This window comes from Falco naumanni, chromosome 5 (genome assembly GCF_017639655.2).
Source record: "Falco naumanni isolate bFalNau1 chromosome 5, bFalNau1.pat, whole genome shotgun sequence".
Classification (NCBI taxonomy): domain Eukaryota; kingdom Metazoa; phylum Chordata; class Aves; order Falconiformes; family Falconidae; genus Falco; species Falco naumanni.
Window position 1 is genome coordinate 23,941,698 of NC_054058.1, and position 23,935 is coordinate 23,965,632.

Here is a 23,935-nt window from a genome sequence, read left to right on the forward strand (position 1 = left end):
ACATCTACTTGTCAATGTGTCAAAAGCACATTAAAAAATAATTGAGAGGTAAAGAGCCCTGTTCTTTTTAATTCAAGATGTGACCCAAGGTAATTGACAGCAGGTCACTTTGTAAAGCGCCTGCTTGCCTGTGCTGATGTGGTCCCCCCCTTCACTAGCTTTACTGGGAGAGATTACCCTCCTCCCCCCGAGGAGGGCCTGATTAAAGCCTAGCCTGGCAGAGATCACTTCCCTCCTGATGAAAGCATGACATGGAGTTAAATGGGACAGGCACCAGCTGGGATGTGCGCTGCAGTCTCGTCAGCAGCCAGGGACTTCAGTTGGGGGGTTGCTGTTGCGCATCCCTCTTTTGGCAGCATGGTTACACTAACCTTCATGCTCAACCCCATCTCCTCCTCCTCTTCCTCCCTCTCCTCCTCCCCTGCCCGCCCCAGCTACCCAGACGCAGCAGAGGGGATGCGAGGCCTCGCATTTTTAATCCAGTAAAACCCTCGCTGTTAATCACGCCAGACAGAGCGAGCAGCCTCCCCGCTATGCCTGCCGCAGGCTGGATGATGCTGCTATTTCTGTCTGACCTCCTCAGCCTGCCCCATCCTCAAGGCATTTCTTACTCCGTCTGTGCTCAGCTGCCCTCCCGGATGGTCAATGAGTTTCTTTTGAACAAAAGGAGCCTCACTCACTCACTCTAAAGACACGCAAAATCCTCTCCCCACCCACTCCCGCGCCCCCACCTTATTCTAATTCAGAAGTGCCACTAAAGCTTCTGCCATCCTCTTACCCTTTCCACCACCTCATTCTGTATCAGCATAAGAAGTCCAGTTCTGGCTGAGATTGCTGTTATGATGCTAATAAACATGAAGATGGAGGGGATGTGTATACACTGCAGAGAGAAATGATGATGAGGGACCAGGGAAATTCAATCAGTTGCCTTCGTGTTTCCCCATTGCTGGGGAGATAAGGGTCTGTCTTTTCTGAACGAGGTTAATGCTATTGCATCCTTCTGCAGTTTTGTTTTTTTTTTTACTCTGTCTTTCTGCCTATCTCTGTTAGCTTTGGGATTTTTTGAAAAGAAGAAATAAAGGCTGTTGTATCCAGTCTTGAAAGGGCTGATAGAGGGAAGTAGATAACAGTTACCCAGTTTGGGAGTACTCTCAGATTTTTAATGCCTAGATTATATGAAATGTAGCCAGAAGAAACTGGTATCTCTAAGGCTGTCAGATCCAGACACTCCTCATTATGGCATCTCTCTCAGTGGAGGAATCCCTAAGCAGCCATGCTCATAATTCCTAGTTTCTGGGAATCGTCTCTGTGGTGCTCTTGGTCTAAAGCATGCTCATGCATGCTGAATAAGTAGCATCATAACTGTCTTGCTGACCTTTCCTTTGGCTGTCTCCCACCTAAGCGCTGAGCAGACCCTTCCTGCTGCAGACCTGACAAGTTACCCTACAGGTCAGATGTCACGGTGGGAGGACAGGACATGCACTAGCATGACATCTCTCCACTAGTGCCCCAGAGCACACGTGACATAGGAGGCAATGTCATGACAGCATACAGCTTCATACAGCTTGACCTTCCCTCTGGCTTAAGCAAATTTCAGGTATGTGATGCATACAATCACAGAATGGTCAGGGTTGGAAGGGACCTCTGGGGATCATCTAGTCCAACCCCCTGCTAAAGTGGGTTCTTGTAAAGCAGGTTCCACAGAATCACGTCCAGATGGGTTTTGAATGTCTCCAAAAAAGAAGACTGGGCAGCCTGTACCAGTGCTCTGTCACCCCCAAAGTAAAGAAGTTTTTCCTCATGTTCAGATGGAACTTCCCGTGTTGAAGTTTGGGCCCGTTGCCCCTTGTCCTGTCGCTGGGCACCACTGAAAAGAGCCTGGCCCCATCCTCTTGACACCCAACCTTAAGATAGTTGTATACACTGATAAGATCCCCTCTCAGCCTTTTCTTTTCTAGGCTACGCAGGCCCAGCTCTCTCAGCCTTTCCTCATAAAGGGGATGCTCCAGTCTCCCAGTCATCTCCATAGCTCTCTGCTGGACCCTCTCCAGCAGTTCCCTGTCTTTCTTGAACTGGGGAGCCCAGAACTGGACACAGCACTCCAGGTGCAGCCTCACCAGGGCAGAGCAGAGAGGGAGGATCACCTGTATAATGTTACTACGGATGTACGTACAATGTGTATTTTTCCAAGGCAGCATTCTGCTTCTCACTTACTTGTAGCTTCAGGTACATTGCTGTTTTCAGCATTCACAAGTTCACAACTGGATCAGTTGCTCAGTCAAAATGTTTTGTGTTATGGCCAGTGATCTGCACACACCCGAACTATGGTGTGAAAAGGGAGGAAAGACAAAGATGGGAGAAGGCGATAAATGAGACCAGTTCTTTCAACACATCTTTCTTCACCAAAGACAATACCCAGCTAACAATAATAGATTGACCCCTCTCCTTATAAGCCTCCTGCTCAGCAGGATTTTCTGCTTTCCTTTGGGTAGAAGTACAAAGATGTGGAGCCAACTCTGAAGATCAAAGAGGTGGATGGCTTGGAGCTGGTGAAGAAGTTCTCAGAGCAGATGGAAAGCATGCTCCGTAGGAAGGTCGAAGCCGTTGAGGTATGACCACAGGGGCTATGGGAAGGAAGTCCTCTTCTGTCAGCCCTGGTGCAGTAAGTGCAGGCCTCCTGCCTGTACCAGGAGTGTGTGGGCGCAGAGGTTGCATGAGGACTTCCTTGCCCAACCAAATGCCTGATGGTGCAGCTGGCTGCTCACTCTGAGCTTTAAGTAGACACTGGTGGGAGGATGTGGGCGTTCAGACAAGGGAACGCTGGCTTCTCCCTCAGCCCAAAGTAGGAAATAAGATAAAAACAAAGCCTAGGAATAAATATCGGGGAAGGAACACTCCTTTAGCAGAAAAGAGCTGTTTAAAGAGAAAAAAAAATTCTCACAAGTGAAAATAAACTTCGTCCTGCGCTCTGGCCATTGAAGACTAGTAGCTTGTCTCAGCTGCGTGTGTGGCTCAAGGGAAATTTCTGTAGCCCCTGAACATGAGCCACAAGGAAGGCACTTGGATTTCCAGCTGTGTACATGGGGAAGTGTGGAGGAGGTGACAAGAAGTCTTTAGCTGTTGCTGTGTTGGAGATCAGAGCAGGTAATCGTTATGGCCCCTCTTACTTCTTGCATCTAAGGTTCTATCGTATTCCCTTATATTTACCCACTATGAAAAGCATATTTCTGTAGTCACAGAGCCTTGACTGTTTAACAGGTCTAATGTGGAAAAGTCATCCAGAAACACATCATTTGAATCTCAAAGTGAAATGTGGGCATATTCAGACCCAGAGCTTTGGCCCATAACATTAAATTCATAGCCAGACTCTTCCAGTGTTTGGATTGCCTTATCCTTTGTGAAGGAGCAAAAAGTAGTTTTGCTGAGACTGTCACTGATTGTGCAACTCTGAAAACATGTGCATGTTTAGCTGGATTCCTTCCCAGTCTGTACCAGTTGAGAATTAGTGCCCTGAAGCACCACAGTGAAGAATACTAGTTGGTTATATTGCCTTCCATAAATGGTAAGAGCTTATAAATGGCTGCAGCATCACCAAGCCATTTACAAAATAAAGTCATGGTCTTTGTCTTGGTAACAATACCAGACTGAGACTCCCACAAGACCTTTTCCTTTGATGAGATTCTGACAACAGGCTGGGTCTGAAATGCCTTTCCCATGGCTTTTTGGAAGGGCTCATGGAAAATGAAATTAAATCTCTGGCTGTTGTTTCTCTAAATGGACATGTTTCTCTTTGTATATGTCCTGTGATATCTAAGATTGTTTGGGGGTTTAGTAGGGACTCTGGAGTAAGTAGGTGTGAATATACTTGGCAATAAATAGCTGTGAATATACCTTCCAAGCTGTAAAGCTACAGCACAGAATGACAGGTCAGCAGAAAAGGAGAGTAAGAGGGAAGTTTATAGCCCCGTGATTCTGCGTTATGGTGAAGGAGGCAGTCGTGTGTCTTTTCACTAAATGTGTGAATGGCTGATACAGCAGAAAGAGCTTCTGGGGGGCTTTCCACAGCACCCTCTCATCTTTCTTTCTGTGTGCTTGCATTAGAGGTTGGTGGAAGCAGCAGAAGATGCAGATCTGAACCATGAGTACAACTCCTCACTGGAGGTAAGTTTATCCCAGTCAGTAACAAAATATATCACGCATCCTCAGAGAGACTAGCCAAAGGCAGGCTTAGCTGCACTTAGCCACCTCAGGTTCCTGGACAGGTTAGGAGTTTCCTTGTCTTCAGGATGCTCAGCTTGTCTAGAAACTAGTAGAAGAAAGAGACTCCCTTGGCAGATCCCAAACCTAGTAACACCAAGGAGATCAGTCCCTATGGCTCTGGGAGGCGAAGGATTTGGGTAGACATTGGGCTGCATGATGTTATTGGCATTACATTTACTGCACCAACACTGTCATTATGTGATGTGTTAGCGCAAATTAGCTGGTGCTTTGTGGGTTACTTGACTGGAAAATGAGCTGACAGTTGAGTGTGTGAGCAGTGAGGAGGATGTTGTTACCCATACCCACAGCAAACCGTTAATCCCAATGAGCTGAGTTTCTCACCCTCTTTCTCAACAGCTCCCGGCTTTTCTCTGCCCTTGCAGACACACACTCGCCAGGACTTCCCATTAGGTGAAAGTTTGGTGCTGCCACGCAATTTGGATAATTGGCTCTCTGTTAATAACTGTTTGTTGTAGCCAAGCTATGGAATTATTGCTGGTAAAGGGAACTGGAGTGAAAACTCTGATGAAGGAAGTCTGCTGTCCACAGTACAAGCACAGAGGTCTTAGCAGAAGTGCAGGCTACCCCTGCAAGTACATCTCTCCACTCTAGGAAAGAGTGGAAATGAAAATGCTTTTTGAAATCAAGCTAGATACCAATTTCACCTCTCCTACCTCTTTATTTAAGAATCACATTACAGGCGTGCTATCTGGGTCAGCTGCAGTCAGAGTAAGGGTCATGGGTGAGTTGAGGTACATGACTGTATTCACAGCCACAATTCACACTCCCTTGAGTGCGGTTAGTGCTTGAACATAAATCTTTAAATAACGTCTGCCCTCGGATAAAGTCAACCAACACATCTGAAGATTATCTGTTACCCGAGGGTGGAGAGTGTCCTGAAGATACTAAAGTGACTGTAGATGCTAAATGCCTGATGGCCTTTGTAGGGAAAAAACTGTGTTGTCTTTGAGCACCTTCTGCTCTATCCTTTGCTCTTGACGAGTGCCGGCTGCTTGGAGTGACAGAGTGAGGGGATAATCCTGGCTGGATGTGCATCAGGAGTTAACTCTAGTAAACAACAGCTGTAGAGACAGGGCAAGTAAGGTCAGCATCTGCATGTCCTGTAGCAAACCTGGGAGCCGGACCCAGTGAGACACTCCACCTCCCTGGCTAGTTGCTTAAATAGCTCTGAGGGACCACAGGAGTCTGCTATTGTGTCCCTTTGCTCTCAGGTAGCTCTTCTGCTCTTGGTTATGATCACCCTTTCAGTCACGTGGCCACCTGACAATAAGAAACTGGGCAGAAACCACCATTTGGGCAGCTTAGCACTTTTCAGTTGGTAATGGCTCTTGTTTGCTGCTCGTCTTGATCCTATTTGAAACCTGAATTCTCCAGATGTCCCTTTTTTATTAGAGTGGCTTTTTTCAGGCAGTACTAGTAATTGTCTTATTCTCTCTTATTGCCTTTCTCTTTTCCATTGTCATCTTCAACAGTTTGATTACTATAACTCTGTCCTGATTAATGAGAAGGATGAAAATGACAATTACGTGGATCTTGGAGATGAATTCATTTTGGAGCCAAATGAGCATTTCAATAACCTGCTGGTGAACACAACATACAGTGATATCCAGCTTCCCACCAACGTCTACAACAAAGGTAATGGCCTCTATTGGCCTCTACTTCCTCACTACTAGTAGATTGCTGTGGAAATTACCAGTAATAATACTGAAAGAAAGGATGGGAACAACAACAACAAAAAAAACTAACAAAAGAAAACAGGGCTGGAAAGGTATTGTCCCAAGGCACAGTCATGTCTGTGCTGTAGCCTGTCACTGTGAAAGGGCTTAGGTATAATCTGCTCTTGGAAGTCTTCTAATGATGGACAGTCCTCCATTTCAGGCAGGCAGTATATTGCCTAGGGCTCATCTGCCCAACCAAAGATGTTGTGAAACAGACTGTGATGTGAATTTATTGGCAATTGTTACTCTGCACAAAGGGCCAGATCTATCAAAGTCTTTAGGTGTCAAGGATCTCCTTGATTTCAGTTGAAATCACTAACACCTTACAGGGACACTCTTTATTCCCAGCGAGCATATCAGTAGGGGACTGGGGGTAATTCACAGCTGCTACTGGGACATGACTCTTCTGGGCTATTTTTTATTCTCAGCAAGCCTTTGGCACCTTGACAGCTGCAGGAGCCCAGGGAGGCATCAAGGCTTACATGGCCTCATCTGTGCCCAGACTGTGTCCTCTCCCCCTGCACATTCACACCACTCCAGGTACACACCAGAAACCAGTCCATCTCCAGGCTGGTCAGCACACTGCCACATCTGCAGGCTGAGGCACCAGTTGCAATTGTCCTAAGTTTACCATTCTTCTTGGCCAATGTTCAAAGCTGCCTGGACTGGCTTCTTCCCTGCCTCCCCATCAGCTCTTCCCCTTGCATAAGTTTTGGCAAGAAAACAAAAGCACCATTACTTCGCTCATGGATGGATCTCATTTACAATCTTCAGGACCAGGTGGGGCAGGCACTGGTGACTGTGTTCACAACTGCTATGTTATTTAGAGGGACAATAGAGGGAGTTCTATTTCTCTCATGATTTTAAATTAATTCCATCTGGTCTCACAGCGGAGAAACTGAAATCTTGCTCACAATAGAACCACCAGCAGAGCTGGCTGTGGGTAGCTACAGCAGCATACCGAACGAGGTGGCCAAATGGTCACTGTCAGAGGCAGCGGAGAGGCACTCCCCAAGCTAGCTGATTTCTTGCCTGTACAGCTTGACACAAACCATCCAGCTGCTATGGCTATAGCTGGAGGATGAGCAGGAGATGGAAGAGGAAGAGGAGGAGAAGGACTGCTTCCATGCCCAGGGCTATTCCTGGGAGCCGTGCCCAGCAGTACTCACTCTCTCTCTTGCAAACAGCAACAAGCCTGGCTCTCCACAACTCTTCTGGCTCCCTTCCTGCATGAGTTACTTCGGTCTCATCACTGGGGAGTCCAGTTCAATTTTTCCCCTATTTTGAACAAAACTGCCTTTAGTAAAGTGACTAACAGGAAGTGGTAGGTCAAAGCCCCATCCCTTTCAACGTTAATACAGTTAATCCCACAATGACCCGTTTCTTATAATTCCCTGTTTCTATTGCTGCTGTTCTGTTTGGTCTCCTGAGGCAATGAGTCAACAAGACACTAAATATACACTACCTCTTACAAGTTCTTGCAAATCGGCAACTTCCTAGTGCTTCTGATGAGATCAGGGGCAAGGGAGGACAGCCTGGGCTTTGTGAAAGAAAGCGCAGACAAAGAAGAAAAGAAAGAATTGCTAAGGAAAAGAGGGGAGGGAGAGAGAAAGAGACAGTATGTAAATCCTAGATCTCCTCTGTCTTAGGTAATTACATCTAGCATAAATTTAAGCACTCTTTGTAGAAAGGCTGTTCCACTTAGTGGTGCATCAGGCAGTTAGCTGCCTTAAACAGCCACATGGCCCCTCTTAGGTAGCAGCTGAGTCCTGTTTGTGTGGTGTGCCAGTGTGCTCAGCACACCAGCTTGCTGGTTTTCCTGGGTCTCTTGGAGCCTCTTCCAGCCAGACATAATGTCCAAGGGCAGACAAGGTCAGAAGGAGAAATGAGGATAATAGCATATGACCAAGCTGAGATCGTCACCTGTAGTGGCCAGTGGTGACCTGCCCTCCAGGATTTATGTGAATGATGCATCCAATTCTCTGCCCAATGTCAAAGCTTTGGACAAGGCTGCATTCCTCCTGGGGTTGCCTTTGTTCCCATTCCTCTCCTCCATCGGGGGTGGTGGGTATCCTCCCCTCTTTTGCACACTTTTTTCCTCATTTTCTCTTCTTTCCCCCGCAGACCCTGACATTCTGAATGGCGTTTACATGTCAGAAGCCTTGAATCCTATTTTTGTGGACAACTTCGAAAGGGATCCCACGCTGACCTGGCAGTACTTCGGCAGCTCCACTGGATTCTTCAGGCTCTACCCAGGTAAAAGAGCAGAGATCAGCTTCAGTCTCTGACCACAACGCAGTAGCCTTGCAGGACAGGGTCCGTGCCATTGAAGAGCCCAGTCTGGGAAGGCTGGGGGCAGCATGGCCCCATGAAGGGCAGGATGCAGTGAGCAAAATACTCAATGCACAGATTGTTGCTGGTTAGGCTGAAGAAATAGTGTCCACTGCAGGCATAAATCCCTTTTTCCCATGTGGACCAGCCCCCCAGGCGCGTTGCCCTTGCAAGCCCAGAGGAGTCTGTGCAGGGGTGTGCCTCTGGCAGGCTGCCCTCCAAAAAGCTCACAAAACACCATGGTAGGACCTGCAAATCTCACAGGCAGGGTGCGGAGGCTGCAGAAGAGCTCCCTGCCTCATGCTACCCTGTGGTTTTCAGTGGTTGCCACAGCATCTCTTCATCTCTGAGGCCACACATGGCAGATGCAGCTGGTCAGTCTGAATTGTTATCCACTCGCCAACCGCAGGCGGCACATAAGGTCATGGCACAAGAGGGAGGCTCCATGCTCGGAGGAACCCATGAGATCTTCTGCAGTTGTAGCTTGGCCTGGTGGCCCCTTCGTCAGATGGCTGCATGCCCTTGTTCTGTGACCTGTCACGTGTTGTGGAAGGGGAAAGCAGAGATGACTGTGAACAGAGCCTTTAGTAGGGAATCTGGGACACATCCCTGTCACTGCTGCTGCTTTTTTATGCTCTCAGCCACCCTTGGGGAGAAAAAGATGTTGAGAACTACATCAAAGTGCAAAAAGTTCAAAGTAAGTGCAACTGCTCCCCAAATTTGAACAGACTATGCCTAGGGTACATTTTTTAATAGAAATAGAAATGTAATAGACAGTTCACGGAGAACTGTCAAAGACCACGCAGATCTGCTTGTATTTCTGCAGAATAGCTGCTGCTATTGCTGGCCAGACTTGTATGCCCTGGCAGGGTAGCTGTGTCTCAGCAGTGAACAGCAGAAGTGCTGGTGCCTGGGGAGCGGGGAGCAGATGCCTGCCTGTCTGTGTGAGCTGATTGCTTCTTTTGCTGCTCCCTTCAGGAATAAAGTGGTTACCAGATGAGAATGGAGTCATCTCCTTTGACTGCAGGAATCGTGGCTGGTAAGAGTTTTGGAGAAACTTGGCCAAAGCAGCCTTCCTCTCTTCCCCTTTTCCAAGGTGACACCTTGGTGAATTGCTGATCAGCAGTTACTGTCCCATGCTGCTCCTGCAAGAGATGAGGGGTACATAAACGAAGGCAATAGCAGGTTAATAAGCCCTACCACCTGCCAGCCCCAGCTTTCCATATGGCATTTAACATGTGCCACACGGAAATTGCCACCAGTGTAACCTTCCTACATCCCATCCTCCTTATAATTCTGCAACTGGAGGGATGGAGCTGTTCAGCCTCCAGAAATGCTAGGCATTTAGTTAGACTATTCAGCACAGCTAAATGAGGCTTTAGCAATTGTCACTCTCAGCTGAATCTGGACATATGTCTGCAGCAGGCCCAGCACTTGCCAATGTGGGGAGTGAAATGCTGGGGCCAGCAGGAGAGCCAGGTTGGTAGGAAGGGACCCATCGAATGCCCAGCCTGACCCTGCTGGATAGCTGTGCTTGTGGTGCATGTTATGCTGCAGCGAGCGTTACGTGACAGCAGCACAGCCAGTGTTCCTCCTCCCCATATGCTCACGCTGCTTCCTTGTATTCTTTTTTCTATAAAGGTACATCCAAGCAGCCACCTCTCCCAAGGACATTGTCATCATTGTGGACGTCAGTGGGAGCATGAAGGGCCTGCGGATGACCATTGCCAAACACACCATCACCACCATTTTAGATACTCTGGGAGAAAACGATTTTGTCAACATCATTGCAGTAAGTATGTCCCATTTCCAGCGTTGAGTTGTCTTCCTTGCGCCTCATACCAACTCTTCAGTCCCCTTGGCAAACTACAGGCATTACAGTGGTGGTACCTACAACACTTAGCACCTGCGTTGGATGGGAGATTAAAACCAATTGCCCTGGGAAGTCAGCTTTGTGTGGTGAGTCGGGTGGCTGCTAAGTCATCTCACCCCCACTATGAAGAATGTCAACTACATCTTTTTGCTCACTTAGGAGTGCGACTGCAACAGATAACAAAGTGCTGTAGGGACACCTGAGCTAATAAATGCACCTAGCATAGCACAGCATAATACTGTGTTTGCGTCCGGTAGCCATATAACACTCAGGATGATGTTTCCAGGCCAGAAAATCACCACCATATGCCTTTTTGTGCACCAACACCCTGCAAGGCTGCAATTTGGTTCAGAGTCAACCTGCACAGGTCTGCATGGAGTTTGGTCAGGTTGCCTCAGTGTTACTCTCCCATTTTAAGCCCTGGCCAGGATGCGGGTGGGCTGGTTACCCACAGAGAACCAGCACCACTGACCACAGAAAGCAAAACTTTTCCATGATCCATTCCAAGACTGGGGACTTTGGTGCCAGGTGAAAGGCAAGTGGCTGCTCACCTCCTAATTTTCAAAGCTACTTCAAGCACTATACCTTTCCCCAGGCTCCTTTTTCTATACGAGTTTGCTGGGGCACTGTCACTGAGATATGAAGTCTGCTTTTTGTTAATAGCTTCTTATTGAGTAAGATAGAAACTCCAGTGGTGACAGCTCTGTCTCTATAAAGCTGGATAGATGTAATAGTGAACAGTGTAGCAGAAGAGGGAAGGGATGTCATTTAAGGAGTTTGAAATATCATCTGTTCTTCAAAAACAATCCCAGAAAGAACATATAATGCATATTCCTTTACTGTACTTACACCGGGAACCTACCGGCTCAGACACATTATAGCCTGACCTAAACTCCTGTTATCAGTTGAGTATCAGTGGCCTCTTAGTCATGCTCTTACGAATTATGCTCTTCCGAAACTTGCAGGAAAAGGTTTACATGGGATTGTTTTACCTCACATATGTATCAGGCTAGAAGCACACACCTGACTAATTGTCACCGTTCGGTGGATGTGTGGTAACTTGATGTGTTATCATTCAGCCATCCTCCAGAGGCATCAGACACTGGGCTACAAAACCACTTTTCAAGGTTCAGCTGGTGACTGGGAACTCCCAAAGTCTCAGGAAGTCAAAAATGTGTGCAAATAGTACTAGAAGCAAAGCAGGGGCACAAGCTAATACAGTGTGAAATTCTCTACAGTGTGAGTGAAAAAAAGGAGCTTTGTATGTTTAGATATGCCCAGATAGAACTCAGCCAGACACCATAATTAATGTGTTATTTAAACAAATTTGAGATTTATCAAAATTAGAATTTGCCCTGATCACTACAACAATTCTTAAAGGGAAATATGTATAAAATGGCTTAATGCTCCATACTGTTTTCTGAACATTCACCTAGCACAGGAACCCATTTTGTGAATTTTCTCCCATTACAACCCCTTTCTTTTCGTTTTCTCTTTGCAGTATAATGATTATGTACATTTTATTGAACCCTGTTTTAAGGGCATCCTGGTCCAAGCAGACAGAGATAACAGAGAGGTGAGTACCAGGCTCCTATCAATGTTATTCAGGTAGCTCTCTTAATGCAAGAACTACATCAGGTTAATATGCTGTGACAGGAAACTCTAGGGACAAGAAACAACAATCTCCCAGAAGCACGTGGCTTTGCGTTTCAGAAACAGGCACCAGTTCAGCGGTGTGCGCTGGCTCCATGGTTAACCTTTGCTTACACGAAGCCACTGGTAACATGGGGTCAGCTGGCTAGCTGAACAGCAGCAACCAGCTTCCCCGTGTCAACACAGACTTGGCACCACAGCTGCCAGAGCAGGAGTGGACCTGGCCCAGACTGCTGTGGAAAGGCAGTGTGCAGGGGGCAAAGTTTCTCCATCTCTGCAACCCCACATCCTCAGCCCTCAGAAAAGAGAAAAATCAGCCCTTTCCTGATGGATACATCCTCAGCCCAGCCTGATCCTTTGCCAGGGTGGGCCACCAGCAGGCTTGCTCTGGGGAAGGATTTTGCTGCTCTGATCCAGGAGGGCTCAGCAGCCCCAAGGTGGTCAGCCTGCATCCAGCTGCTCCACTGCCCTCCCCTGACTTGTATTTTTAACCTTCCTACTGTTTGGGTTTTTTTTTTCCTGCCTTTTTCTCTCTACATTAATACCACAGAGGTAGCACATCCCTCCATGTCTTCAACAACTAGATTTCTCACCAGATTTCTTCCCCAGCTTAGCTCTGGGTCATGGAGTATGACTCTAGATGGTGGTGTCTCCTGCAGTGTTCCCCAAAGGATCCCCAAGCCTTTTGGACACTATTTTACACTATCTTAAGTAGTAGGCAGGCATTCAGATTTTTTTTCCCCGATTCTGTGGCTCTTGCATGCACAGGAATATTTTTTTTGCTGAAGGTGTGGATAAGGGAAAGTCCGGTCTCTAAGAGTTTTGTCCCTTGCATGATGTTTCATGGACTGCCAATGGTTCCCAGCCCACAGGCTGAGAAATGCAGCCTGCCATGACAGGGCAGAGGCGCAACATGATGGCACTGCCAGTGGAGTGGCCGTTTGACTTTCCCACCTCCATCCATCATGGTGCTGCACTGCCCTGCCAGCAGCGGTGAAGGATCAGGAACCCAATGGCACAGACTTTTCCAGGTTACCGTTTCTTCCCCCGGTCAAAGGGAGCACCCTGCCTGCAACTCACTGCTGCCTTTTGCTCTCTATTCTTGCCAGCACTTCAAGCAGCTGGTGGATGAACTGCAGGCAAAAGGAGTGGGGACAGTGAACAAGGCTTTGACAGAGTCCTTCAAAATCCTGAGGGAGGTAAGAGAGCTGGTGCTGATGCTTGCATCCAGCACAAGTGCCCCTGCCCACCCCTGCTTTCCCTTCTACATCTAATGACTTAGCACATCCGTGGCGGTGCTGCAGGGGGGAGGTGGTATGAGCTCGTCTCACAGGCCCCAGATTTGCAATGAGCAGTGTGCAGGGGTGACCTGGCTTTGGGGAGGTGTCGTCAGTTTGTGCATGATGCCCTGGCACTGCCAATCCCTGCCCAGCAGGGACCAGGAGCCCACAAAGCTGTGGCCTCATGAGCGTTTCCTTAATGAGCCCCACAGCCGGGCACCACCCAGGCACCTTGGCTATAGGTGGTGGCAGTAAAATATAATGGATCAGCTGAGGGCAACAATTCTGGTCGTAAGTAATGTTATTAGTGAGCCTTGGAAGTGGATGCTGATGAAGACATGAAAAATTATTCTCAGGCTTCAGATTTATTTTAATGTTACTTTGCTGAGTATCTGTGCTTGGGGAAGAAATCACAGGTTCAGGAGAATTAATCAGTCAGCCTGATCATGTCCTGTGGTAAGAAGCATAAGTGATTCATTGCCTTATGTGAACAGTTGGGACTTCAATAAACAGGTAAGCATCAACTTAACTCTGTTTCTTAAGAAATGTTAACAAAAAAAGGACCAAGAACCAGCTGAACACTCCCACCCCCTCATGGCATTGTTTATAGTGGGTTGGCCTAAAGATGCCAGTGCCTTTGGTAATGATAAAAACATGTACACAGTATGATGCTAATGGCCATAATGATGGCTTTGATGTTAAAGGTAGTGTGCTAGAGGTATTGACACTCTGGGAAGGATTCTCCTCTCTTACTTATTTTGCAAACTGAAAGTTTAAGTTTGCTGGCTATGGTATAATACTGTTCCTAATTAAAGCTAGTGCAAGCATGATCAGAGTTGAACCCAGGGATGGTGGTAACCGAGCTGACTCATCAGTTGTAATAGAAGCGTAACAGTTTTAATGGCAACCTGACGAGCGTGTGGTATAGCCTTGGCATTGCAGTAATACATTGGCAACACTCCTAGTAGTAGTGGTTCAACATCTTTGGAGGAAGATAGTTACTGAGACAACCAGGGAAGCAGTAATGATATAAACCTATAACAATTACATGGGCTAGATGCCTGCTAGATTTGTCTGCATATATCCTTGCACTTTATTATAAGATAAACTTTATCTTTAAAACCAAAGATCCAGAACCTATATAGGCCTGCGTTGTATGAATCAGAATATTTGAACAATTTTTCCACTGGGGAAAAATGATTTCTTAATATCTGATGTAGCACTAGGTATGTACCAAGACAAGAGATTAAAGAAGCCCAATGCAGTACAACTGCAGACTCTCAGTCGGCACAGGTTTGAAGGTCTCAGTGGAGAATAATGGAGCAAAACCCTAAAGCAAGCCTGCTTGCCCCAGCTGAGATAACAGCTGATCATGCCAGGCACCGACACCAAAACTGGTCTGGTTCCACTAATGAGCAGACCTCACTTCTCCTTTCTGGCAGGCATGGTTCACCAACTAGACTAGGCAATCCGCAAGCCTCCAAGAGGCAGGACCTTCATAAAACCCTGCACACTCTGAGCCAGGCATTCCCACTGGAAATAGAAGGTATATGGTGGAACAGCTGAGACAGAAAAAACTGTCCTTCACTGACATAGCCGGGTGAAAAATACCTCCAGAGAGAGAATGATGTCCATGCAGCCCAGTGGACTAGCGTAACTCCACTGCAGTAATACAGAAGAAACTGTTTGGCAGATAGAGAAAATATTTTTCCTCTCTATTTGGCATCAAAAATGCAGTCAACAGTTAAGCAGTCATCACTTATCTTGATCCTTGTTGATTCTCCCTTGGCTAATGAGCTCAAAACAGCTCTGACATTGCTCTTAGACAGTACAGCACCTAGTGGTGATAAAACCTGATGTTAGTCACTCGCAAGGTAAAGTGCTGCTTCCCTCATGCCTCTCACTATCACCTCAGGTCTGGGTAGAGGGCAACTGACTCAGGCATTTGAGCATCTTTCCTTTGAGCATCTGCAGGTGAGGAAAGGTGGCTGTTGTCTCAGTGACTGCTGGTGTCACAATTCTTTGCATCTTGGAAAATGTTGTCCATGGAACAGGAGTTCAGAAACAGTAACTTTGTTGTCAAAGAAAGATGTGAAGCAGGGCTTTGTATCTCTTCCACCCAGCTTTCCTTTCCCAGTAATGCTGGTCGCAGCTTTCTCGCAGCATGCCATTCACTGCAGCGTGGACCATGATTGCCTCTTTAGCAAAATGGGACCTCAGTCCAAGGTCACTGAAGCCATCAGCAGGGAGCCCTGTTTGCAGCCAGCTGTGAGATGGCTGTGCATATGGCAGGAGGCCTGCAGGACCTCCTGCAAGTCACTTTCCAGCATCATCCCAGGATTTCTGTCTGCCTGGTGACATTCAGAAGACACAGAGGTTGTATCTCAGTGCACATGCAGCAGTGCCAGAGGGTGCACATACATAGGCATGCAAGTGTAGAAACACTCCTGTTGTCCTGCAGCAGCCTTCCCCACACTGTAGCTTCCCTGGCAAGGGCTCATCTGAAGAGTGCCTTGATATCACCAGCTGGATGATCACAGGCTCTGCAAGTACCATAGCTTAAGGCAAAAGGGTGCCACCTGCCAAGTGCTTGTGTGCTTTAAAGACTCTCTGACATCTTTTCTTAGAGATTCTTACATCTATATGAATAACAGGGGAGGAAAAGGGTTTGCATTAGCGTACCCTGAAACAGAATCTTGCTGCTGCAGTCATGCAGGTGGAGAAGGGGGAACTTTGGTGGAATTGCCCACCCCCTTCCCATTAGACAAAATTCACATTCACAGCTTGTAATCATGGCTGTTCCTCACAGACTGTCCTGTTATTGTTCACAGGAGCATACGCAAGAAAATGAAAATTGCTACATCACACTGATGAAAAGGCTTTGCTGATTACAATAGACAGCCAGTAATAATATCTGTAATGAAAGTGATTGCAAAATTTCCCTGGTAATTTTCCTCAGTCCAATTGCTCATAGAATTAATAGCCCAGCAGAGACCTACTCAATGAGGTATGAGTAGCAGAGAGGGGCTGAAGAAGAGCATGGTCTCTCACGTCTTTGTTTTCCTGCATTATGTTCTGGGATAGACAGGACATATTTTAATCCATGATGCAATTTGCAGAACAGCTTCAGGAGAACAGTTAGCCAGAGCCTCCCCTACCCCTCTCTGCTATGCTCAATAAACTACTTAAACTTTCTATTTCAATTTAGCTACACACCAAGTGGTTTCAATAAAATATGTGCCCCAGGGAAACCATGGTCTTCCGCATACATTTATAAAGTGCTTCAAAATTCTCAGGCGTCAAGTGCTATCTTTTGAGCTCTTTTCTTGTTTATCAGTTTTAGTCTGTCTCACTGCTGTCTTCTTTGTTTCAACAAGCTTGGTATGTTTGGTCCTCTCACCCTTTTCCTGTAGGATTTATACCCCTTTGTTCTGGCTGCTGCTCTGCTCGCGGCTGTTTCCAAGCTGCCTGCCTTCCCTGAAACACCATCCTCCTCCCATCAGTGTGTAAGTGCTGCAGCTGAGAGCTATCAAATGCCAAGCAGAGCAGAATAATTACCTTCCTTGTTTTACACACCATAGTCCTCTTAACACAACATAAGCCAACAGCTACGTTTCTTCAGACACTGTCACATTGTTAATTCCTATTCAGCTGACCTGCCTCTGTGGTATTCCTCTCCAGTCAGTATTCAGCCTCCTGTTCAGTATTTGAGCCTCTGACTATCTGTTCCTACGTACTTCAATTGTAAAGATTTTTTCTGTATATTTTTATAGACATGCCAAATACACACGTGTTCATATATACCTATGCAAACACCCCCCCCTCCCTAATCTTAAGAGAGTCATACATATATTCATGTATTTGTTATACTCAAATCTTTAAAGATGAGATAGTACAAAATCTGTGACTCTTATGGGTCCTCCTTTCTCAGCATCTGCTCAAAGCAGGTATTTTGAAAGCTGATGTTTCTGTGTTCTCTGTGGAGGAAAAGAAATTCCATGCTCTGCTCTCTGAGGCCACCTTGGAACAATGTCTCCTCTTAACACCAAGCTGGTTTAATGGTGCCTCGACTTGCTGCTGAACTCAGAAATCATACAAATTTTGAGGCTAATTATGGATAGGCCACTCCAAAATAGTTATAGGTGAAAAAAAAATGGTGAAACATGTAACAAACTGGATTTCAGTGAGATGTAAAATTCTGTGTAAATTGAGCAAACGGGTGTGATAAAAATAATGAACCTGTATGCTGATGTGAGCAATCAAAGGAGTTTGTGGTCTCTTATGCCCCACCTGTGTAGGCAAGCATTTAATTTGCACATTCGTAAGAGGACTGTGTTACTAATTTTTCTAGCAATGTGCTAGAAGTTTAAGGACAACTTATTCATCTATTTTCCTCCCTTCTTGTAGCATGTTTTCTGTTGATTCCCTCTTCATCCTTTGGGATCTCAATACAGTCCCAGTCAGGTCTCAGCCCATGAGGCAAGTAGTTCAGCAACACCTTCTGCAATTCTTTCCCTTCCTGCTGAGCACAGATTATTCAAATGCTTTCAATTAACTTTGTCTTTAACCGTACCACTTTGTGACCCTGCCTGTAATTCATGAATTCTTTTCTTTGTTTCTTATCACTTCAGAGTGTACCCAGCCATTACAATATTGTCCTTTTGATGATGAATTATGGAGACTATAAAAGCATCTCTGTCTGACCATTTCCCTCTGTTTTTTATCATCTGGCAACATACTCTTTTTAGTTCCTTTCTTGCTTCTTCTCTGAACCTTTATAAATATTTTCTTGATTTCACTCACATTTTTATGGATCTGGATTCTGCAGCATATTGTTCAGGATATGCAAGGCCCAGGATTTTCTGTTTACCAGTTTATGCCTTCTGCTTAATGCCATCTCTCATTTCTTTTTCACTGGCTTTCTGTTTCCTTCTCTACCACTAATTTTCTACCCCCGACACACTTTCAACTAAGTATGAATTTTCAGTAATTCTGGAGGCAGGTCTGCATAAGAATGGGGCAGGAAGAGACAGAGAGGAGCCGCTCAGTCATCTGGCCAGATGTGTTATAAATGGCAAGCGTGTCTGCGCATCACAGGGCTACGCTGATGGTTCCTATTGCTTCAAGTAGTATCTCTGCCAGGCTATAACTGCAAAGTAAATGGCAGTGAGCAAACAAGGAAGTACAAGAGACTGTGACCCTGAATTAATTAGATCATGCCTGTTACTCCTGGCAACGTGACCAAAGTTATACAAAATATGTAGCTCTGTGCCTCATTCACTGACTGCAGCTCTAGCTTGCATCTCTACAGACATCTGTTCTGTGGACATCTTGTTCCTCATCTCCCTTTCTTTCATGCTCCCAAGACTTCAGAATAGGGAATTATGCTCAGAGCTTGCTGTGAATGCTGTCAGATCATTTGCTACAGCTGCAGCCAGCCACAAAAGGACCTAAAAATCAGGGATTACTTCTTGTTCATTTGTTTTCTAAATCTGTCTTTTTAATCTCTATTTCTATGACATTGATGATCGCATTTTCCCTGTTGAAAATATCATCTACTTTTGTAATTAGGAGATTGCTGGTTCTGGCACAGCATCTAATTTCTCCGTATCTCAGTATTATGAGGTCTGAAGTAAGCTACATGAAGAGATGTCTTAACAGTTTGATGAAATGGTGGGTGATCTTAATTAAGTGTTAATTTAATAATAGTCAAAACACGTAGATTGCAACAGGCTGGAATAAGTTGCTTTTGTAGCTAGCAGGTTCACATATCTGTGATCCGAACCTCACTCTGACAGACCCCCCCACCCTATCGTAATCCTTTATCTCCCTCATGGACACTCACACTAGCCATTCTCTCTGTTAATCTGCATGCAGTTGATCTCTGTCCTAGGAGTATCTTACTTGAGACTCCTTGGTTTTTTTCCTACCTGATGGTTTGTAGCAGAATCCCATGTTGCTGTCAACTGCTTTTCCCTTTTTGTCTGCACCTAAGAGCATCCCATGCTTGTTCCTGTTGTGCACCCTCAGCCTTTGCCCTGAATCTCCTTGCTGAACAGGGGGCACATGTGCTCTGACCCCTCCTGGAGCTCCAGTTACCCTGTAGCTGGCACTGGTGTTCTTTTTTTGTTCCATGGTACAAGGTGTAGGAGCTTTTTGGACCACTGGAAATGTCAGACCTTGGGGACTCTGTAAAGAAAGACATGGGAGATCCCCACTGCTGGGGTGGCATGACCACAGCAGCGGAAGTACAGTCTGTCTCCCCCTGAATGTGCTGCTCTGTTGCTATGAATGAGGATGAGCACACCCAACCACCTCATCCTGATTCAAGAATTCACATGGACGTTTTGCCTGAGAACAGCTAGTTAGAAATGATGCTGTTACACCACCCTTCTCTCTCATGATCATCTGTGCTGATTCTGGTCAGTGATACAAGTAATGGGATTATCATGAAACTGGGAGAGATGGGTTCGTTCATACGTGTGGTCATTCAGGAGCTGTTGAGTCCATGGTTACTGCAATACAGTAGCAGGTACTTCAGTGGTACTAAAAGTAACATTGAAAGAGGCAGGACTGATAATGTGAATGGTGGTGGAAGGAGACATTATGGTGATACTAGCACTGAACCTGGTAATTTCATAGCAAGGGACACTTACAGAGGTAATTGTAGGAGTGGTGAAATGACTGGGAAAGTCTGGACTTGGAGTTGACTTCCAGGTATAGATGGTCATGATGTTAATTTGCAGTGGAACCACAGTACCAGCCGTGTTGGTAAAGACATTTGCCTTCTGCCCTAACATAGCATTACCAAATCAGAAGGGACTTGTGAATTGAACCCTAAAATATCTAAAAAGTCCCAGTTCACACTCCGTGCTCTTGTTCTCCCATCCAGTGCTTGCTTTTATTTTATGCAGTCTTGCCGCTTGGATACCTTTTCCCACATTTATAAGATATAACTAGCCTCTCCAGTTTAAAATTGCTTCTGTGTTTGATATAACCTTAGTCACCCTTCAGTTAGTCTCCCATATGCTTTCCATCTCATGCCATCAGCTCTCATTAAACTCTTGTGCAAAGTTGACATTTCTTCCTCTTCCCACATTTTTTCACTCTGCATCACTTTCTGTATCCTCCTTTGTTGATTAGACTTTTCCTTGCTCAGGGCACAGAAGCAGTAAGATGCTGTGCAGGGAGAAGGTGCGTGCTGACACTGAGCTAGGAGCTGCAGCAAAGCAGCTGCTTATTTTTGTGCCTTGATGTCCTCTGTTACCTTCTCTGGTGACTGCTAATTCCACACCTGCGTTGGTGCTGCATAAATATGCACTTGGTCCTCTAGAGCTGGTTTACCTGAGGGCATGAGAGGCACACGGCTCTGCATGCCGGAGCACTAGATAAGTAGCATTCAAACACTGGTCTTACTGGCTGAACAGGCAGGGTCTAGCTTGCATGTTAGAACATACCTGTTCAACACCTTTCCATGTGTCCTTGGGAGCACATCAACACTTGTACTAGAGTCCCAGCATAATTCCACTCTACCTTAAATATCACTTGTGCACAGATAATAATGACAGTCATCTGTCGTCACAATGTATGGCCTTTCTATCTGACAGATTCATAACTTTTTTCAGCTCTGATGGCCGTAGCCTTCTTTTTTCATGTGCTCCTGCCTTTCCCTGCTATTTTTTGGCAGATTGATGGATTTACCCTGAAATAATGACTCTGATTTCCCCCTCCTCTCGCATTTTCTGCCATAAAAAGTGACAGCTATTGCTGTCAAATCAGAATTGCAGTGTTTATGGTCAATCTATAGTCATTTTGCATAAACAAATGCGACTGTGCAAAAGGTGAGGCGGCAGGGAATCGCACCCTTCCTCCACAGCACTGATTTTCTCCTTACTATTTTACTTCTGTAAAGCCTGCTGTGTCTACATGTGTTAAGCAGGGCTGTATAAATAAAAAAATTATACGCAGCATACAAACACAGTCCTTATGCAAGCAGAACTCTTTCTGAGCACAGTGTGAGGTTTGCAAGAGGGAGTCGGTATCTGGCCCAACATGAATAAATACGCTACAACTACACACAAAGAGCCTACGCTGAGATAACTAATGCTCTTTCTCTCTGATTGTAGTTCAGAGACGCTGGTCGAGGAGGCTTGTGTAACCAAGCTATCATGCTGATCACAGACGGAGCAGTGGAGGATTACGAAGCTGTGTTTGAAAAATACAACTGGCCAGATCGGAAGGTTTGTCTGGGAAGTGATAAATAGAAAGGGAGAGGAAAGGTGCTATCCTGCTATGGTGGGAATAGAAGAGCGTGAGCAGGGACGTCTAGCAGAGTTGAGCATTCGCATCCTTCAATACCCATGCGCATCCGGCTGTAAACACAAAAAAAAAGTAGCCAGGCAGGAGCCTGCTGCAGTGATTTTAGAGGTAGTAGGATCACAGACAGATATCTGCAGGTCAGTTAGGTGTTTTTTTCCCATACACTTGGTTTTCTAAAGGTGTGGGCAATCAAAACAGTCTCCTGATAAGATGATGAAGACTGACCCAAGTATTACACACCAAAACTTTTGCAAAGAATTTTAATCCCATCCAGGACTGTATATCGTTGGTCCTGTTTGGAAAAGGTTTGGCTATTACTAGTTCTTATGGCAGGCAGGGGAATGGCCCAGACAACCCTTCTAGGTGCCTTCCAGCCCTATTTACGTCAAGGTCTGTGATTACAGGCTTGTACTAGCAGAGCAGACTGTGAAAGGGGAATAAACCACAGTTCATCCTAAACCCTCCTGATTTATTTGTTTTCCTCATCGCAGCTAGCAGCAATGCACAAAGGGAGAGAAGGAGCCTACTGAGAGACCAGATCATGGGGCTGTTAAAGCAGTTTATTTCAGGACTGGCTCTTTTGTTGTTGGTCAAACACAAGAGAAATGGTGAAGCTTTCTCTAAATGATTCATGCGGCCAGCTGTTCCCCTGGGTAAAGAATTCTTGTGAGCTATAAACCTCTCCGCATGTGGTTGCTGAGTGCCTGGCAGAGCTGCTATCATAAAATCAAACAGAATTTGCACTTCTGCCTTGTTATTCAGATGATCCTGTGTGCTACTTGGCTTTCTGGGCTTATTGTAATTGGAAATTAAGTTCCAGCCCACAAAATGCAAAACAAATGGAGCAAGAGGCTCCTGTCTCCGTGTGAAGGCAGAGCTATTGCTGTGCCCCACAGACAGGCATTCACATCAGTGTATAACAGGATGCCAAAGCTCAGCCATTTGGATTTGGTAGCACGTTACCGTTACAGCCTAATTCTTCTATCTTTGCACTCTTGTTCCCAGGTCCGGGTTTTCACTTACCTCATTGGACGGGAAGTCACTTTTGCCCCCAACGTGAAATGGATTGCCTGTAACAACAAAGGTGCTGTATGGAAATGGGTCCCCAACCCCCATCACACATGGATTGCCACCATGGGGCCCTGGACCCCTCTAAGGCTTACCCACTGCAACTGGGGCCCATTAGCCCTTAGTTGGAAGGCAACCTAAGGAAAAAGCAGATCCTGCTAGTCCACGTGAAGTGTGCCTGTGTTCAACTAACACAAGCCTTCCGTGCTGAGCCACCACATTTTCCTGTCACAGTGCCAAGGGACACTATGACCGAGATTCATGTTGGCTGTAGTCCACCTAAGTCCCTGTGCTTACTGTGTCCCAGTTGCTGGCTTTTGACAACCTGTCTAAAACCCTGTCAGAAAGCCTGACATCTTTTGGCTGAGATGTAAAATGAACATCTCTTCTTTAAAGATTTTACAGCACTTTTCACAAGGTCTGCAGGTTAACCCTTAAGTCTTGGCCAAATTGTTTGTGCATCAGTGGTTTCACTGAGGTCCCAGAATAGCTTGTTAAACTCACCCCAAAACCAATACTCTCTTGAGCTGGCAGGAAATGGCATTAACGGGAAAATCCATTCGGAGTAGGTGAGTCACCTCTATGCATTTGGGGCCAGTCAAAATGTCCAGTTAGCCCTATCAGAGTCTGCAAGGGTAAAGGAAGAGAAGGGGAAAAAAAAGTCTTACCTGTTTGGGCATGACTTGGCCTCAGTGTGCCTGGAGGCAGTCTGCAATGCTTGCTACATCAAGTATCCTGCTAAAAAAGGAAAAGGAAGGGAAGATTGGAGCTGGGGGCTGACTGGCTGGGTATATCGGCTCTTTTCCTGTCTGAGCAGTGTCTCCAGCAGACTAAGAAATGCATGGATGCATTTGCTACTGAAAATAATTGACAAGATAAGAGTTGCTGGCCTGCAGAATGTCAGTGAGCTGGGGACGTTCAAGGCTCAAACTGTCATCTATTAGCACTATGAATCACACATAATATTTTTAGTTTTTCTTAGATGAAACAAAAACCTGGATTTCAGACTGCATATTCAGCCATAAGATTAGTGACAAGGAATTCACAGTGCTGTTGGTTCGCCACAAAATGTGAGAATGGATTCTCTTGAATAACCAGAGAACAGAAATATGCTCTTTGCACTTGAATTCTCACTTACCAGACTTGAGCTCTGCAGAAGGCTCACTGATTTTGGTTCTTCTATTTCTACACGTTGTATAGCTCTTGTAGTCCTTGTTTTCAAGCACACTAAATCTGTTCTCACATCACAAAGCTTATCAGATCATGAGCCCTTTCACATGGCAGCATCTTCCTAGCGATAACAAAAGTTTTCCATCTATCTCACATACTCCATCCTATACCAAGTACAACCAATCAGTTCCATGTAGTGAGAAACAGGAGAAGAATCCTTGTGTCATTATACTGTCAGCATT

At 45.9% G+C, this 23,935-nt stretch overlaps 1 protein-coding gene across 4 annotated transcripts in view; it reads left to right on the forward strand.

Moving 5' to 3' along the window:
• CACNA2D4 (calcium voltage-gated channel auxiliary subunit alpha2delta 4) overlaps positions 1–23,935 on the forward strand; it is a 140,424-nt gene that overhangs the window by 11,111 nt on the left and 105,378 nt on the right. For all 4 annotated transcript variants that reach the window (XM_040596512.1, XM_040596514.1, XM_040596515.1 and 1 more), the window contains exons 3-12: positions 2,493–2,609; positions 4,102–4,161; positions 5,754–5,916; positions 8,124–8,255; positions 9,309–9,369; positions 9,972–10,122; positions 11,705–11,779; positions 12,966–13,055; positions 21,263–21,376; positions 22,461–22,539. In XM_040596512.1, the coding sequence (XP_040452446.1) occupies positions 2,493–2,609; positions 4,102–4,161; positions 5,754–5,916; positions 8,124–8,255; positions 9,309–9,369; positions 9,972–10,122; positions 11,705–11,779; positions 12,966–13,055; positions 21,263–21,376; positions 22,461–22,539 (1,042 nt within the window). The remainder of the gene's footprint in view (positions 1–2,492; positions 2,610–4,101; positions 4,162–5,753; positions 5,917–8,123; positions 8,256–9,308; positions 9,370–9,971; positions 10,123–11,704; positions 11,780–12,965; positions 13,056–21,262; positions 21,377–22,460; positions 22,540–23,935) is intronic.